Source organism: Manihot esculenta, chromosome 4, assembly GCF_001659605.2.
Source record: "Manihot esculenta cultivar AM560-2 chromosome 4, M.esculenta_v8, whole genome shotgun sequence".
In the NCBI taxonomy this organism is placed as follows: Eukaryota; Viridiplantae; Streptophyta; class Magnoliopsida; order Malpighiales; family Euphorbiaceae; genus Manihot; species Manihot esculenta.
Genome location: NC_035164.2, coordinates 8,270,758 through 8,287,219, shown reverse-complemented (window position 1 = coordinate 8,287,219; position 16,462 = coordinate 8,270,758). Strand labels below are relative to the sequence as shown.

Below are 16,462 nucleotides of genomic sequence, written 5' to 3'. Positions count from 1 at the left end.
CATCCAATAACTCACATTGATCATAAACACATATAAAACCCATAAACCTAACTATGAGCTAAACATGCATTCTACCCCATAGATCTTGCATAAAACTTACTTTAAATATGAAATGAGCTTAAGATCGGCTCTTACCTCTCGAAGATCGGGAGAGAGACGTCCTAAACTCGGAGGTGGGAGATTTTTGAGTTCTTGAACCTCAAAGCTCCAAAACTTTGCTCAAAGCTTGAAAATCTTCAAAACAAGTTAAAAACTCATGAAAATCGAGTAAGATTGGAAGGAAAGAACTCAAGATCGGTGAGGAACGGCGGAGAGCTCACCTGGGCCGGAAATGGGGAAAAAGCTCGCCCGTTTTCGGCTAAGGGACCCTTTTATAGTGGCTGGCCAGGCCACGTTCGGGGGCCAAACGTGCCTCCGCATGCATGCCATGTTCGGTGGCCGAACTTGAGGTTCGGCGGCCGAACCTGGACTTTCCTCACTTATGCTTTCGGGGGCCTAAAGGCGCTCCCGAAGGCCTGCATGTTCGGCGGCCGAACTTGAGGTTCGGCGGCCGAACCTGAGTTTTTCTCCAAGGCTCTTTTTTATGTAAAAACTCATTTCCATTTTACTTAAAACCATGAAATACCTTAAAACATTTTATGAAAACATGTTTCTACCCTACTAGAGGCTTTCGACATCCGAGATTCTACCGGACGGTAGGAATTCCGATACTGGAGTCTAGCCGGGTATTACAATGCATTAAAAGTTTATACCCATAACGAATACTATATTGGACTATAACTGATAAAACTGATGTAGCCTGTTGTCACAAAAAAAGCGAAATATAAGTTGATAGTTCCAATCAAGGATATTATGATTTATTAAATCCGACACTAGACGAACATCATCTGGGCATTGAGGAGATCGCTGCAACAAAGAACTGTCAAACTGAGGCAACCAAGGGTCAAACCAAATGCGAGTAGCTCTGCCATCACCAATGTTTATATGTACACACTAGCGCAACACCTTCCTACCGACTAAAAGACTCAGCCAAATCCAGGAGCTATTCCGCTTACCTCTAACCTTCCAATATGAAGAACGTGGGAAATACAAACTTTTCAAAACTCTAATCCATAAATTGGATGGATTATGAATAAGTTTCCGGCACTGCCAAACAAGCCAAATTAAAATTTTCAAAATCCTTAAAGCCCAAACCACCGTTGAACTTCGGACTACACGAGTGTTGCTAACTTATCCAAATTAATTCACCACTGTTGCCAAAGCTTGTTGATGCGATCATCCCAACAACACTGGTGAGCCTAAACATCTATAAGAAGAAGCAATCTCATGCATAGAAAACCATGATAAAATATATCGCCGCATATTCAATTAATAAAGTATCCTATAATTAATTTAATTAATTAATGTACAATATAATGGTGAGTGTATATTATTTTTCTAATTTTTATATATAAAATAATTTTATTCATTGGCTGTGCATAAATATCAATTATTAGTTGTAATAATTATATATCATATAGTTTAAAAATTAAAAGAAAAAATAAATCGGATAAAAAGTAAAATTAAAGAGGCTTTTTGGTTAGATGAGCTTTTCAAATTTTAAAAATAAATTAAGCAATTAATTTCAAAACAAAAAATTAATATTATTATTAAAATATTTAATATTTTTATTAAAAAATATTTTGATTTAGCCAAACTTTTTATTATTTTATATTAGACTTTTAACCATTCAGTATATATTTGTATTAAAATTAAAATTTGCCACTAAATCGGTAATAAAAATTAATATCTAATTGCTGTATTGAATATTTATTTTTGCTAACTTTTTTTTATTTATGCCTACGAATTTAAATAATTTTTATTGGTAGTGAATCTCCATCAAGACCTATCAATTACTTAACATGCTATTTCTTTCTCAACCAAACAATTTCTTCCCATGCACTCTTTATACTTCACAGAAATGCACCTCTTTGTTCTCTCTCTTATTTCCTCTTGAAGGTTTTATCGATAATGATGGCTCTTTTTAGTAAGGCTTTCTAATTAAGTTATGATTTGTTTGGATTCAATAATTATGGTGGAAATGCTAACAAGTTAATGAGGAGAAATTAAGAGAGAGAATAAAAAGAAGAGAATTTAATTTTCTTTTCTATAGTTTGGTTACTTTACTATAATGGAGGAAAAATAAAATTTCTCTCCTAATATATTTACTTAATTGTCAAGAATTGTAATTTTATTTTTATGTAATATTAAAGGTTTGTAGGTAATTTTAATTAAATAATATTTGATATTCTGATATTCAGAGAAAATAGTGTTTTTAAGTGTGTTTAAACTTGATACGGAGATGTCACGTTTTTTTCTTTTATTTATTTTTTTCTTGTTTTTTAGTGATGTATAACTACCATTTTGTTACGGTGACATCTGTTTTTGTCACACAGCCGTATGTACGGGTGTACCTGTCTGCTCATCCTCGTCAGCGGCCATTTAATTACTTTTCGGCGTCCGTGCTGATAGGATCGCGGGATAGCTGTGTCTACTCTCCTACTCCGCATCACATTTAACGAACTAAGTTATTTTTTGACCGATTTAGATTCTCGGTCAGCCGATTTATTTTAGTCACGGATTGAATAATGTATTGATGGGTCGGTCTGTTCAGTGAATTTTAATGAATTTTGGGTCTGTCTTTCTCTTCAAGACTGATTTCAGTCTGGATGTAACTATATCAAATTTTTTTTTCAAGGAAAATATTTTGAGCTAACCTTTGTTTGGTTCAAAATCACTACTTTTCAAAAAATTCAATTTGCAAGAAATAATTTTTATGTAGGAAAAAAAAGAAAATTTTTAAAATTCATAGATAATTATAATAAAATATCAATTCACAAAATTAAAAGTAAATTTTATTTGTATTGAATCAGTTTATTATTGTGTAAAATAATTTTAATAATTATAGAATTTAAAATCTAGTTTTAAATGTAAAATATTTAATTTAATATTTACAAATTTATTTTCATAAAAAAATTAAGCTAATTCTTTTATGAAAATATAAAATTAAGCTAATTCATTTTTTTAATAGGAAGATAATTCAAATCTTCTTAATTCCAATTTGCTGAGCGTAAGTTGAGCTGTCATTTTTAATATATATATAAAAAAGTAATATTCCTTTTTTTTTCTCATGTAAAATAAGAAAAAGAGAGAATTAAAAAATTAAAAGAAAACACCGAACCCGACAGCACCAACACCTACACAGCTACCTCCCAACCCATCAGCCACGTTAGCATCTCTTCATCCTTTCTCCCTCTGGGTATTTTTCTTTTTTTATGGAAAAATTATTATTAAATTCTTATACTTTTAATAAACTAATTAATTTATTTTTATTTTAAAAACACTTAACTAAAATATATCTATCTCCTTAACAAAAAAATATTATTTAACTTATTTTAAATTTTATTAAAAATATTAAATAATATGAAAATTTAAAAAATTAACAATAATTTTTAATAAAAATGACTAATAAATTAAATTTTAAAATTTTATAAATTATATTAATTTGAAAATAAAAATAAATTAATAAATTTGTTAAAAATTTAATCCACCATATTTTTTTTTATTTGGATGTGTATTAATTAATATTAATAATAATATTAATTATCATTTATTATTATTATAGCCATTTTAGGAGCAATTACGCGCTCTTCTCTAATTCCTTTCAGTACTTTCATCCCTCTCAAATTTTCTATTTTTGTTCAGCCCCCTTTCTCAGACTGGTCACTGCCCCCGAATTACACCACAGCACTGTCAGATCTGGGCTTTGCCTTTTCAGCTTCAATTTTGATTCACTGGATCTGGGTTTGTTTTCTTTCTTTCCTTTTGCAGATCTATATTCACACTGTGTATGAAGTTTATTGATTGTTTTCCCCTCTTTCTGCCTTTTTTTTTCTTGGCTGTTTGGTGGAGGAAGCCAAACCCCAGCTCTGATTTATCTAGGTTGTTGGTTCTCTAATTTACGCCTTGAATTGTGTTTTTGATGTTGAACCTTCAGTGTTCTTTCATAGGTTGGTGGGTTTTGAGTTTTTGTTTCTCTTCTTTCTTTTGGTCCTTATAAAGGATCTCATGTTAGATTTAATGAATGCAATATGTTTATTCCTTTTATTTGTTTCTGTGAAAATTCAACCTTAATTGAAAAAACAACATGATTTTAACTTTTGGGTTGGTGATTGATCTGTTACAGATTGCTCTTACATAAAAAATTTGATTGCTTAATTTCTATTTTTCCCCCTTTTTTTGGATTGTATCTATTTGATGTGGAATTAGGGGTGAATTCAGTTTATTTGGATCAGGTGATGTTCATAGTGTTGTATTTTTACTTCTATTAAGCTTCATACAAGGTTTTCAGGCATATGACTTTATTCTGCAGTTAAATTTCTTTATTAGTTTACTTCTTGTTGAGGTTTGATTTTGTAACTATTTTGTACTTTTCCTTCATTTTCTTGTCATCTCAACATTCATTTGCAATTTGCCCGTACTTCTTTTTTTTCTTTTAGTTTTAGGAAAACTTGATTCTGAAAAGGTAATCTTTGGGAAGGTTGAGCAATTGTTGGTATATCACTGGACTGTTTCTCTTGTAGCTTGATTTCTTTTCCTGCTGATTTACATCATAGTTTAACTCATTCTTATAGCAGAAATTTAATAAGTTATGTTCGATCTTGAACAGTGCATAAGAGGAGACTTGGAATTGAAGATTCACACTGCTAATATATATCCCTGCTTCTTACAATGAAGAAGGTCTTTGATCAAACTGTTAGGGACATGTAAGTATGATGTTTATTTCTGTATTTACGTAGGGGAGGTAAATAACTAGCATCTCCTCATTTATCTTTAGAAGCTGGTTTTCAATAAAATTGAGGTGTGTATCAGGATGATTCATACTGGTACAGGACGTTGTAAAACTCTAACCTGTTTAACCTTAGGCAAAGCTTTTGTTACTAGTTTGTGCATTATGGAACCTTAGTTGTCTGATAGTTTCACCTTAACTGTGTTGCAGTAAAAGAGAGGTTAATAAGAAGGTGCTTAAAGTTCCTGGAATAGAACAGAAGGTAATATTTCTTTTTACTTTCTTGCAAGTTCTCCATTCATTTGAGGATTTTGAAATTATTGTTGTTTAGATGGATTTTAAATTGTCTTCATGTGCAATACCATGTGCCTTGGTGCAAGAGCTTTTACAAAAATTTGACTCTTCTTTTTTTCCTTTCAGATACTTGATGCAACTAGCAATGAGCCCTGGGGTCCTCATGGAACTCTCCTTGCAGAAATTGCACAGGCTACTAGAAATTAGTAAGATTGACTAATTACTCTGCAGATACTTTTCAATATGTATGCATTAAAGATAAATTAATTTTTAAATATCCAATGCAGTCATGAATACCAGATGATCATGGCGGTAATCTGGAAGCGGATAAATGATACTGGCAAGAACTGGCGGCATGTCTACAAGGTCTTTATTGATTTTGTATTTTTGTTTCAGGCAGTCTAATATGCTTGTAATTTGTTGCCTTCTGTGAAATGTGAATGGTCTAACTGTGCTATCTGTGAACCCCTTGAGGTGATTTGTTATTTGTGTTGTGAGCTATTCACTTTTATGTTGGAATGATGCATGTCATAAAATTTCATTGACATTCTATAATTGGAATCTGCACTTCTCTTTTCAGCATTGCATTGTAACAGATAACTGAATTCTTGTGCCTGGCTTTAGGCTTTGACCGTATTGGAATATCTTGTTGCCAATGGATCAGAGCGTGTCATAGATGAGATAAGAGAACATGCATATCAAATATCGGTAACTTTTTTATTCTTGAATGCCTTGAGAACTAAATTGTTGGTACATATGCTTGGTAACTTTGGATTAGCCACAATAATTTATTTCTTCTCCTCTGTTTTAGACATTGTCGGATTTCCAGTATATTGATTCTAGTGGAAGGGACCAAGGTAGCAATGTCCGGAAGAAATCTCAAAGTCTTGTGGTCCTGGTGAATGATAAAGAAAGGATAATTGAAGTTAGACAAAAGGCTGCTGCTAACCGGGACAAGTGAGTTTGCTTGAACCAAGTTGACCTAAAACTTTCATGTTTATTTCTCTTGTCTTATTTTCTTTTGAATTCCTTTTATTGGTTGCTTGCACCACCAACACAGTTGCTTAATTCTGCTCTATATGGCATTTGAAATTTGATTCGTAATGCATTATAGTGTGTTTTACAACATTTTTTCTTCTGTAAAGTACAAAAGGATATAATTGAGTGGAAACATAGCACTTCCAAGAGAATTTCTTTGTTTGGGATTATAACTGTTGAAATTATTATAGGTTTCGCAGCACATCAGCTGGTGGAATGTATAGACCCAGTTCCTATTCAAGTGCTGGAGGATATGGTGACAGAAATGACAATGACCGTTATGAAGGCCGATATGGAAGTCGGGATGAAGATAGAAATGGATATGGCTCCGGGAAAGATGGAGAATACAACTACAGGGATGATGATAGATATGGTAGATATGGGGACTCGTATAGTCGTGATGGAGATCGTAATGGCAGAGATTATGAAGAACGCTACAGTAGAGATGGATACAGGGACGATGATTACCGGGGAAGAAGTCAAAGCGTTGATGATTATGGCTCAAGAAGCAGGAGTTCTGATAGAGACCGTGGTTATGATGATGATAGTCAATCTTCATCTCGGTATTGTGACTATTCTCTGCTAAAGAACTATTTATTTTTATGAGTCTCTTCATAATTCAAGTTCACTGTAAAAGCAAACTCTGAACTATTTACTGATTCTTAATGATGGATATTTGCTATTTGGAGAAGCTAAATACTTTTGTGTCTTGTTATACTTTTTAAATATTTTTTCATTTCTTTTCTTTCATTATAATTTGAGGAAAGGGAGAAACTTGTCAAATATGGAATTGCACAATAATGAATGTTCTATTTAGAAAGTCTAAATGGAGACTATTTACATTGACATGAATTCATGCATTAAAAAGGTGCTACATTAAAGGAATAAATGGATATTTGGTGCATCCATTTATTGATTCTGTGTAATGTTTATTTTTATTATTAATATTATTATTTTTTAATTCTGTGAAGGATTGTCTCATAGTGATATATAGATGATATTATAAAGCCTTTTGAGTTGCATATGAAAGTTTCAAGAAGTTGATGAGAAACAAAACATTTAGAATGAATGATTTTTAGATAAAAATAACTAGACAAACTGAAATATAGTGATAGATCAAAATTGGGTTTAATGGTTGGAGATGTAGGATTGATTATTATTTATAGCACGTGCTTGCTGTAATTTGGAGATTAATATGTCATGTTGATTTGTTGCTCAAGTTAATATTGTTATTATTTGAACATGTTCACAGCAAAAACAAAGGTGACACAGTAGATAAAAGCTTATTCACTAAATAAAGGCATATTTTTTAAGAAGTTATTATGAACAATGAAGAAGTCTGACTGCCTCAATGCAGTATGTGAGAGAGGAGCGACTTTGAGGAGAATACACTGGTGTGTTAATAGGATGTCCAAAATATCAATATGCTGGCCCATGAGCTTCTATTCTCTCTTGTTAACAAATGTTGAACGTGTATTATCATACCAGTACTTGGAAAAATAATTTACCTTTTTGCCTTGTGTTTTTGCAGTGGTAGTGGTGCCAGAGTTGATGGTCAACCTCATGATGGAAGGTAAGTTACAATGGATGCATTCTTAACTTGCTGGTGTGTTGTAGTTAAGTTGGTAAACGGTGTTAGGCTAAATTGACTGTGTCAGTATTGCCAGGCAGCATGAGCAAAAATTTTCTGAACAAAATATTGCTCCTCCTAGTTACCAGGAAGCATTAAGTGAATCCCGGAGCCCTGGTTACAATGAAAGGTATTAAACTTTGTACATGCAGTGGAATTCTATGTTTCATCATGTTCCTTAATTTGATGAATTTTGTAGGAATGGAGAAACTTCAGCTGCATCTGCTCCAGGAGTTTCTTCTCCAGCAGCACCAAGAGCTTCCTCTCCACCTGCAGCCAAAGCTGCTTCTCCATCTGCAAGCAATAATCCAACTCAAGCAACTACCATTTTGACTGCAACTGTAACTCCTGCAGGCCAGGAAGTCGAGGTGGCTGATGAATTTGATCCACGTAGTCCTGTTTCAGGTACAAAGACTTGTGAAGTTGTGTAATGCCAATATTTTAGTGTTTCAGTGATTGCATCTTGTTCCTGATCATCATTAGTATCTTAGTTCACTTGTTAAGATGTGTTTAGCAAGAGTGCTGACATGTTTGTTATCATCCATTTTGAGCAAATCTATTTGATATGATAATCGATGTGATTATGTGATAATTTTATGTCTTGATATGAGAGTTTCTATGCTACTTGCATGGACAATAAAAGTGCATTTTGGATGCAATAAAAACTGTATTCTACCTACTCGTGTGAGTGTATCTTTCAGCCTTTAGGTGTTGATTCATATGGAACTCTTTTGCCCTTTTGGTAACTCATTTGCATCATATGTGGATATACTAAAGATTTCGTTGAAGCTATGACTTGATTAGGAAACTGGCATAGCTGATCCATTACGATATCGTTGATATTTCATTCCATTTGCCTGTGTTTGACACTTGAGTGGACAAATCATAGAGGAATTCAATTACCCAAACATAATGTCTACAATTATGACAATGTTGCTTTGTGTAATATATATCACTGGTTATCAAACTTTAAAGCAATATAACCTCGGCCATTGACCTCCAATTTGTCCCATTTTCTTCATTAAATATTAGTTGTTTAGCTATACTTGGAGACTCCGCCTCAAGTTCAGGTCTCAACTGGCACTAGATCTAGTATATTTACTGTATTTTGTCAGGTGGCTAAGGCATGCAAGGTGTGAGGTGCAACCAAGGCATATTTATGTCATATTTTGACTGCCACCTTTTGTTTTTTGTTTGTTTGGTGTTATTAATCTGGAAATTGATGTAAGGTTGAGTCTTACATTGTGCACCCTATTAAATTCAAAACAACTACAACAAAAAAATGACAGCAAGGAATAAATTGTAAGAAAGAAGGGAAGAAGAGGGTGCTCCAATTATGTTGTCTGTGGTTCCTTTAACCAATCTCCTCTCTCTTAATCTCTTCAATCTTCTCTAGTCTTCAATTAGGATGTTATTTTTATATTTTAATTTTCCTGAGCCCCTCTCTCTGTTTTCTTCTCTACTCTTCCTGTCTTTTGTCCTTTATTGGTTACCCATTTATTTCATTTTTCTTTTTTTTTTTCCCCGGTTTTGTTTCTTGAATTCTAGGATTCCTTGAATACTGTTTTGCTTTACTTTAATGACATAGGTATAAGCCTTACTTTTTCATTTCTCTCAGATATCAAATCTAATACTTCTGTCTTTATGTTATTTGTCCTTTGCCTCGGTAGAGAAGTTGGATTTTATTAATTTGAAAATTGAATTCCAGAAGAGGTCATATATGGAACACAGGCTTGTTAAATCTTAAAGGATTTTTTACTACAGTAACAATTGTATAAATGTGTTAGGATAATTTTGAATTTTCTAGCAAATTCTGTTTCTTTTGTGCCTCACTCTCAAAGGTACATGCCTTGTGCCTAAGCTTCAGGATTCTTTTTTTTTTTTTGTGCCTTACTGTGCATTGCACCTTTAATAACTATGTTGTCTACAAAGAATTTATGATGGCCAACATTAGTAAGACTTCAGTGAGCAGCCTACACTGTAAACCTGAAATGGTACTCATCTAGCATTTCAGGTGAGATTGCTCACTGGAGTTGGCTTTTCAGGATCTTGGTAATTTAGGCCATGATGAATGCATTGTATATAAAATCAATTTTCAAAAATGAAATGGCTAACTGAAGTTTAGTAACAAAAAAACTTCTGTTTTTTTGATATTGCATTTACATTCACAAATATTGTTCTTTATGCTATCTTAGATTCATCTATGTTGGGAAAAAAGTTTTTAACAGTTAAATTTACAAAGTTCTTTTGTAGTTCTTGATATATGTCTGATACTGCAACTTCAAAATCATGTTTATGAAGTCACATCCTTGTGTAAAATCTTTAGAAGCATTTGTGTCAAAAATATGAAATTTAGTCATTATCACCAACTGTGGCTTAAATGACATGCACTGGAAATGCCTTTTTGATGGGATCCTTATATCCTTGGGACAAACCAGTAGCTTAAAACAGAAAGTGTTAGAAGTACTTTTGAGTTCCTGAGACCTTGTAACCGGCGCTCTTTTTTATGATAACCTGTTCCTTTTGGTTATATTGGTTTGCTTGAGGAACTATAAATTTTAAACGTTGAGGAGCGACTATAACCTGCTTTAGTTACAGTTTCTTCATTAAACACCGCGCTACACTTAGAAGAATCAGATTTCTTTCATGTGATTGCTTAATTGCTTTAGTTATTTGTTTGTTTATTCTTTGAACTTGTGTATCTAGGAATAACAAGTGACTGAGATAAGACAAATCGTAACTGTTATCTACTTAGCACTTGGTTTGCTAAGGGCTTATTGGTGTCCATGGTTTTTTCTTTTAATTTTTAATTTCTATGTTTTTTGTTGTCTTTTAATCATAAAGAATGGTCTATGTGAAAAATAAGTTGATGAAAGAATTAAATATTGCTTTTTATGGTTTTATCGTTTTTGGATCTTTTTCTCTGTGTGTGGATTTAAGACATTAAGTAACAAAAAATATATATGTTCACATATTGAACCAAAGAAAAAAACAGCATGAGTGCCAAAAGAGCTCTAGCTTTGCTTTTCTTTCCTTGTCATATGGTAAGTCCTGCGTAAATTACTTGTCACCAGAAAATTCTTAGGTACATGTTTCTTACAGCAAGGAAAGTTTATAGAGATCATTTTAACATTCTTGTTCTACAGCAAAACTAACGTGCACCAAGGTTTAGATTGGAACCCGAACTGGGTATCATTTCCCTGACAGGTAGGTGCAGGGATTGGGATTAGTAGGGAAGAATAACTGGAAAGCTTTCCTGGAGTATGAAGTGTTTTGAGAGGGTGGTATTTGATGTTTGTCGTGGGAAAATTGGTTTTAAGTAATACAAGTTGGCTTTGTTTGATATTGAGTCTTGCTAAAATTAAGTGGGAATTCACATCTTTTTGTTTATTTTTTTAAATAACAGCTGGTCCCATCCACACAGCTGCTCCTGCTGTTGCCACTACCTCAAACAATGCTGAAATTGATCTACTTGGTTCCCTGTCAGATTCATTTACTGCTAACCCGTTGGCCATTATGCCAGTGGCCTCTGCAACTACAACCTCTGAAGCTGATGCCCAGCCAAACTTTTCAGAATCCATGTTTGTTGCAACACAGCCAGCATCTAGTGTTATGAATCAGGTGAGCACAATATTTTAACTCCAATTATGTTTTAAATTCATATATCTTTAACGGAACCTTTCTATGGGATTTGATTGTAACAGGAAGACCCTGAGAATTTCTCTTTTGTACATGTACTTGCATAAGTTCAGTTGTCATATTCAGAAATATTGGAAGTTTCTTTTTCTTTTCTCTCTCTCTTTTTTTTTTCTTTTTTTTTTTTGGAATGCAAATTGAAATAGGATTAGTCCTACAATAAGTGGTCTGAGTCAGGGTGGCTTAATACATGTGAAAAAAATTATTGCAGTGAATGTGTCCTAGTTGTTATAGAAGTTCATTTAAATTATGGAATGTCATTCATTTTTGTGGATGTACAAACAAGACATGATTACTTGAATACCACTGTTGGACATAACACTTCTAATTTCTGATGGACACATAGTAATAATAGAAAAATGATAGCAATGTTGTTTGTATATCTACTTGTCGATGTTATATCAGCTGATCATATTGCCAGTCTTTTATGTGCTGAGGAAGTTTATGTAGAAACTCTATTCTGTCTTCTAACTCTAATTTTGACTTGCATTTTTTTAGGCTTAATTTCACCCATGGTTTTGAAATTGAGAGTGAAATCCATTATGACACATGAACATTATTTTGTATTAGTAAAATCTTTCAACTATAATTTTGTCTCAATAAGATTAATGTTGAATTTTTTTTTTCTGTAGAGTTTTAGTGGCTTTTAGAAGGAAAGAAAAAGTAAGAAAATTTATGAACCAAATAGAATAAGCCTCTCTTGATTGAAACCATATTGTAAAACTTTTGCTCAGTTATCAATTAAAAATCATATTGAAATTCTATCAAAATCTAGTGATACATTTGACCTTTATTGAAACAAAATCAAGACTAAGTGACTTTGTCATACAAATTGAGTTGCTGAAATCATTACTGCGTCTGATAACCATAGGTGAAATGTAGCCCGTCTAATATAACTAGTTATTATTTTGGTTTTAAAAAATTTAACAGTTATGACTACAAAATCTATGCTGTTGCAGCCTTTTGAAGATCCATTTGGTGACAATCCGTTTAAGGCTATTCCATCTGCTAATGATCCTATGTCAGCTCAACAGGCTTCTGTCTCCGCAGCCACTTTCATGCCTACTGTGACTCAAAATGCTGAAATGCCCCCAACAGTGCCACAAGGCACATTGAATAACTTTGACTTTGGAGACACGTCCTCTGGCATGACTTATTCAGCAGTGACTGTTCAGCCAGCCTCAACAAACTCACAGTTTATGCCTCAGGAACTTCCAACTTCACACCAGGAAACTGATATTCTGGCGGACATCCTCCCACCATCTGGTCCTTCGCCTGCTGGACCTACTCAGCCAGGTTTCTCAGCTGTGGTTGTTCAACCTGGAGAACCAAGTGCTAATATTTATGGAAGCTACAATTCACAGGCAGGATCTGTGGCACTAGTAGCTCCAAATGTGGGTCCTCACCCTGCACAATTCAACAGTGGGAACTTCCTCCCACCTGGAGGATCTACAGCTCCTTTCCCCTCAAACATGGCTCCACAAACTCCAGCTGGACCCGGGACACAATTTAACAATGGAAATTTGCTTTCACAGCAAAGTTCTGTAGGCCCAGGTGTCTCATCCGGTTCTCACCATCCTTCAGATGGACCAACTCCGCAGTATAACAATGGAAACTTTCTCCCTGCTGCCCAAGTTGCTCACCATACTTCAAGTGGGCCAACTCCACAGTTCAACAATGCAAACTTTCTCCCACATCAGGGCTCTGCTTCCCTGGCTGTCTCACAAGCTGCTAACCATGCAGCTGGACCAACTCCACGGTTTAATGATGGTAACTTCCTCCAACATCAGGGCTCTGCTGCCCCAGTTGGCTCACAAGTTGCACAACAAACAACAGGACCAACTCCACAGTTTAACAACGGAAACCTTATGCAACAAGGGTTTGCTGCCCCTGTTGTTTCACAAGTTGGCTATCAAGCTCCAAGTGGATCTGCTGCTCAACATAATAGTGACTTATTTTCCCTAGGTTCAAACGCTGTGATGGCTTCTCAGCCAGCTCTTCCATCTTCAACGGGATTGCTTGCACAATCATCAAAGGACAAATTTGAGACCAAGTCAACAGTTTGGGCGGATACACTGAACAGAGGGCTGGTCAACTTGAACATCTCTGGATGTGAGTTCTTGACAGAATGTGTGTGTGTGTGTGTGTGTGTGTGAAAAAGTTCTTTTGATTATGAATTGATATATAACACCATGTCCTTTGCAATATACAGCTAAAATCAATCCTTTGGCTGACATTGGGATTGATTTTGATGCCATCAATCGCAAGGAAAAGAGAATGGAAAAACCAACAACAGCTGCTGTTACATCTACTGTCACAATGGGTAAAGCTATGGGATCTGGTTCTGGCATGGGCCGAGCAGGTGCAGGTGCTCTTAGGGCTTCAGTAAATCCCATGATGAATCCTGGCATGGGAATGGCTTCAGGCATGAATATGGGAATGGGTGGAGCTCCAGGCATGGGAGTTTATGGAGGCGTAGGTCAGCCCATGGGAATGGGGATGGGTGTGGGCGTGAACATGAACATGAACCGACCTATGGGAATGGGGATGGGGCAAGGTGGTCACATGCAACCTCCAGGATCAGCCATGCCCGGTGGTTATAACCCCATGATGGGCGCAGGTGGTTATACTCAACAGCCATACGGTGGAGGATTTAGGTGAGATTTAGCAGCTTTGTTATGTTGAAGTGTAATCAATACCAGCCATCTTCCTGATGAAAAAAGAGGAGAGATGGCATATCACCCAATGTTACAATTGAACATCGTAGTAAATATCGTATACAGTCTAAGGATGTATTTGGGTCCTAGTTGTAAGATTTCGACATGTTTCTTGATGTGTATTCATCCGCTTGTATCGCACTAGCAGATTCGGTTGCAATATCATTCATTTTTTGGTGAGAAGAGTCAGTTTAGGTACATTGCTGATTTCAGCTGTTGTGATTTTGTAATATGGTGAGGTTACTCAATTTTTCACTTAGACATGATTTTTCTTTTTCTTGTAATTTGGCAGATATGTAACTGTGCTTGAATCTGAAAATTCATTTGTTTGTTGCGAGCTCCGGTTTCTGGAATCAGTACACTTTTCAAGTCTCATTTTGGCCTTATTTGGTTGGAGTTGATTTAATTAGGAAACTTCAAGAAGTGTTAAAATTGTGTCTGTTTAGTTAGCATTTTCGCTAGACTTCTTGGAAAGTTGAAAATATTTTGGAGAAGTTACTTCTCCCAACTAAATTAAGTTATTTCTTATTTCACTTTCCAAGAAGTAATTAACAAGACATTTGTTTTGTTATTTTGTTTCTATCATTTAAAATGGTCTTGTTTAGTTTTTTTGTTTCTATCAATTAAAGTGCACTGTCCTCTAATGTTTGAGACTTGGCAATCCCATTAGAGATTTGGTAAAAATTGATAAATGAAAAATATTTTTCTAAAAAAATATTTTTATAGCTTTAAGAGTACTGCACTCTAACGTTTGAGATTTGGAAAATGCATTAGAGATTTAATAAAAATTGGTAAATGAAAAATATTTTTTTAAAAAAAATATATATTTTTATAACTTTAAAGAGTAGTATTAAAGCAAAATTATTATTATTAAGATCAATTAAAATATTCTCCATTATCTATAAATAATAGAACTTAGTCCTGTTAAATTTTCTTAACAAAGCGGAAAAACCAATTATGTCCCCTTCACAATATTTGTACCAGCGTCCTCTTTATCCTTCCCATTCCTCATCCAATCCATGAATGTCCCAGAGCTCTCCAATTCATCACCGACCGGATTGCTGTCACAAGTGAAATCACCAATTTGCAATTTATCCAATCTAATTTTCAGTTTTCTCTCTTCATATTGCACAATACCAACAAATTAAAATCCAATTTCTGAAAGAAACAACGAAATTAAAATCTAGGTTGAGGAAATCAAGTGGTTACTGCGTTCACAAAGGAAGAAGAAGAAACATGCAATCATCTCCATCGTCATCTTCCCATTCCCAAATTTAACCTTTGATAAAACTACAAGTTATTTCCACATTCTCATCAAACTCCACAACTCGTGTTTCCACTCTCTCCTTATCATCATTGACACCTGCACCTCCCTAAAATCATAAAACCCCAAATTTCCCCATGAAGGCTGCTCTGCCCCTAAGCCTCGCGTGTGATATCACTACAAAAATTTGCTCAGCCGGATTTGAACCAGTTTTGCCATTTTCCGCGTTGATTTTCTTCGAGCGTTTTGCGGATTCATGTGCTCCATTATTGAAGATGATTTCTTTTTCTGGCCTCAACGAGAGGAGTTTGTGAATTCAAAGACTCCATTGTTGGAGTCGCCATTGAGCTAATAATGTAAGTTGAAAATCGAATTTCTAAAAGGATTTGGATTAAGAACTAGTCGTTTAGCATGGCAATGGAGATAAGGGTATTTTAGTCATCGAGTTTTTTTCTCCCTCTCAATTGACTAAGTGACTGTTAGAGAATTCATTTAACTAAAAGAAAATGTAGGGAGGATTAAATTGTGTTTTATATATATATATATAAAATTAAGATTTAAGACAAATGAGTTTATGTAGTTATACCAAATGCATTTGTAATTATGTCAAGTTGCTATTTATATTAAGCGATACTCTTAATATATTTTATTTTTATTAATATTTTTAAATTATATTTTTATATTCAATAAAGATATAATATGTCCATAATAAATTTAATTTATTACTATTAGTAAGTAATTTTTTTTTTATTTTTTTATAATTTTTTAATATAATATATTAATTACAATAAAATAAAATTTTTAATATATATATTTTATTTTTATTTTTAATAATAAATAAACGGTAAAAAAATTATAATTAATATTATTAATTAATTAATACTATATATTTTTTATATTTTATTAAATAATAATAAATATATGAGAAATTATCAAATATCAATGAACCTTACATAATTATGTAATATGGCAGAAATTTATAATTTTTTATACCT

General features: G+C 33.8%; 1 protein-coding gene across 5 annotated transcripts; it reads left to right on the top strand.

The window, feature by feature from the left end:
- Positions 1–3,684: 3,684 nt before the first annotated feature.
- LOC110612925 (clathrin interactor EPSIN 2) lies at positions 3,685–14,540 on the top strand. 5 transcript variants are annotated; one of them, XM_021753785.2, is made up of 14 exons: positions 3,685–3,843; positions 4,709–4,805; positions 5,039–5,090; positions 5,249–5,328; positions 5,410–5,488; positions 5,747–5,830; positions 5,934–6,079; positions 6,352–6,723; positions 7,692–7,733; positions 7,828–7,920; positions 7,990–8,195; positions 11,197–11,411; positions 12,446–13,598; positions 13,699–14,540. In XM_021753785.2, exons 2-14 carry the CDS (start codon positions 4,771–4,773, stop codon positions 14,145–14,147), a joined length of 3,006 nt encoding a protein of 1,001 aa, XP_021609477.1. In that variant the 5' UTR covers positions 3,685–3,843; positions 4,709–4,770; the 3' UTR covers positions 14,148–14,540. The 5 variants fall into 5 exon arrangements, with proteins under 5 accessions (XP_021609477.1, XP_043811746.1, XP_021609475.1 ...); XM_043955811.1 differs by having other exon boundaries at positions 11,194–11,411; XM_021753783.2 differs by having other exon boundaries at positions 7,819–7,920.
- The last annotated feature ends 1,922 nt before the right edge of the window (positions 14,541–16,462 follow it).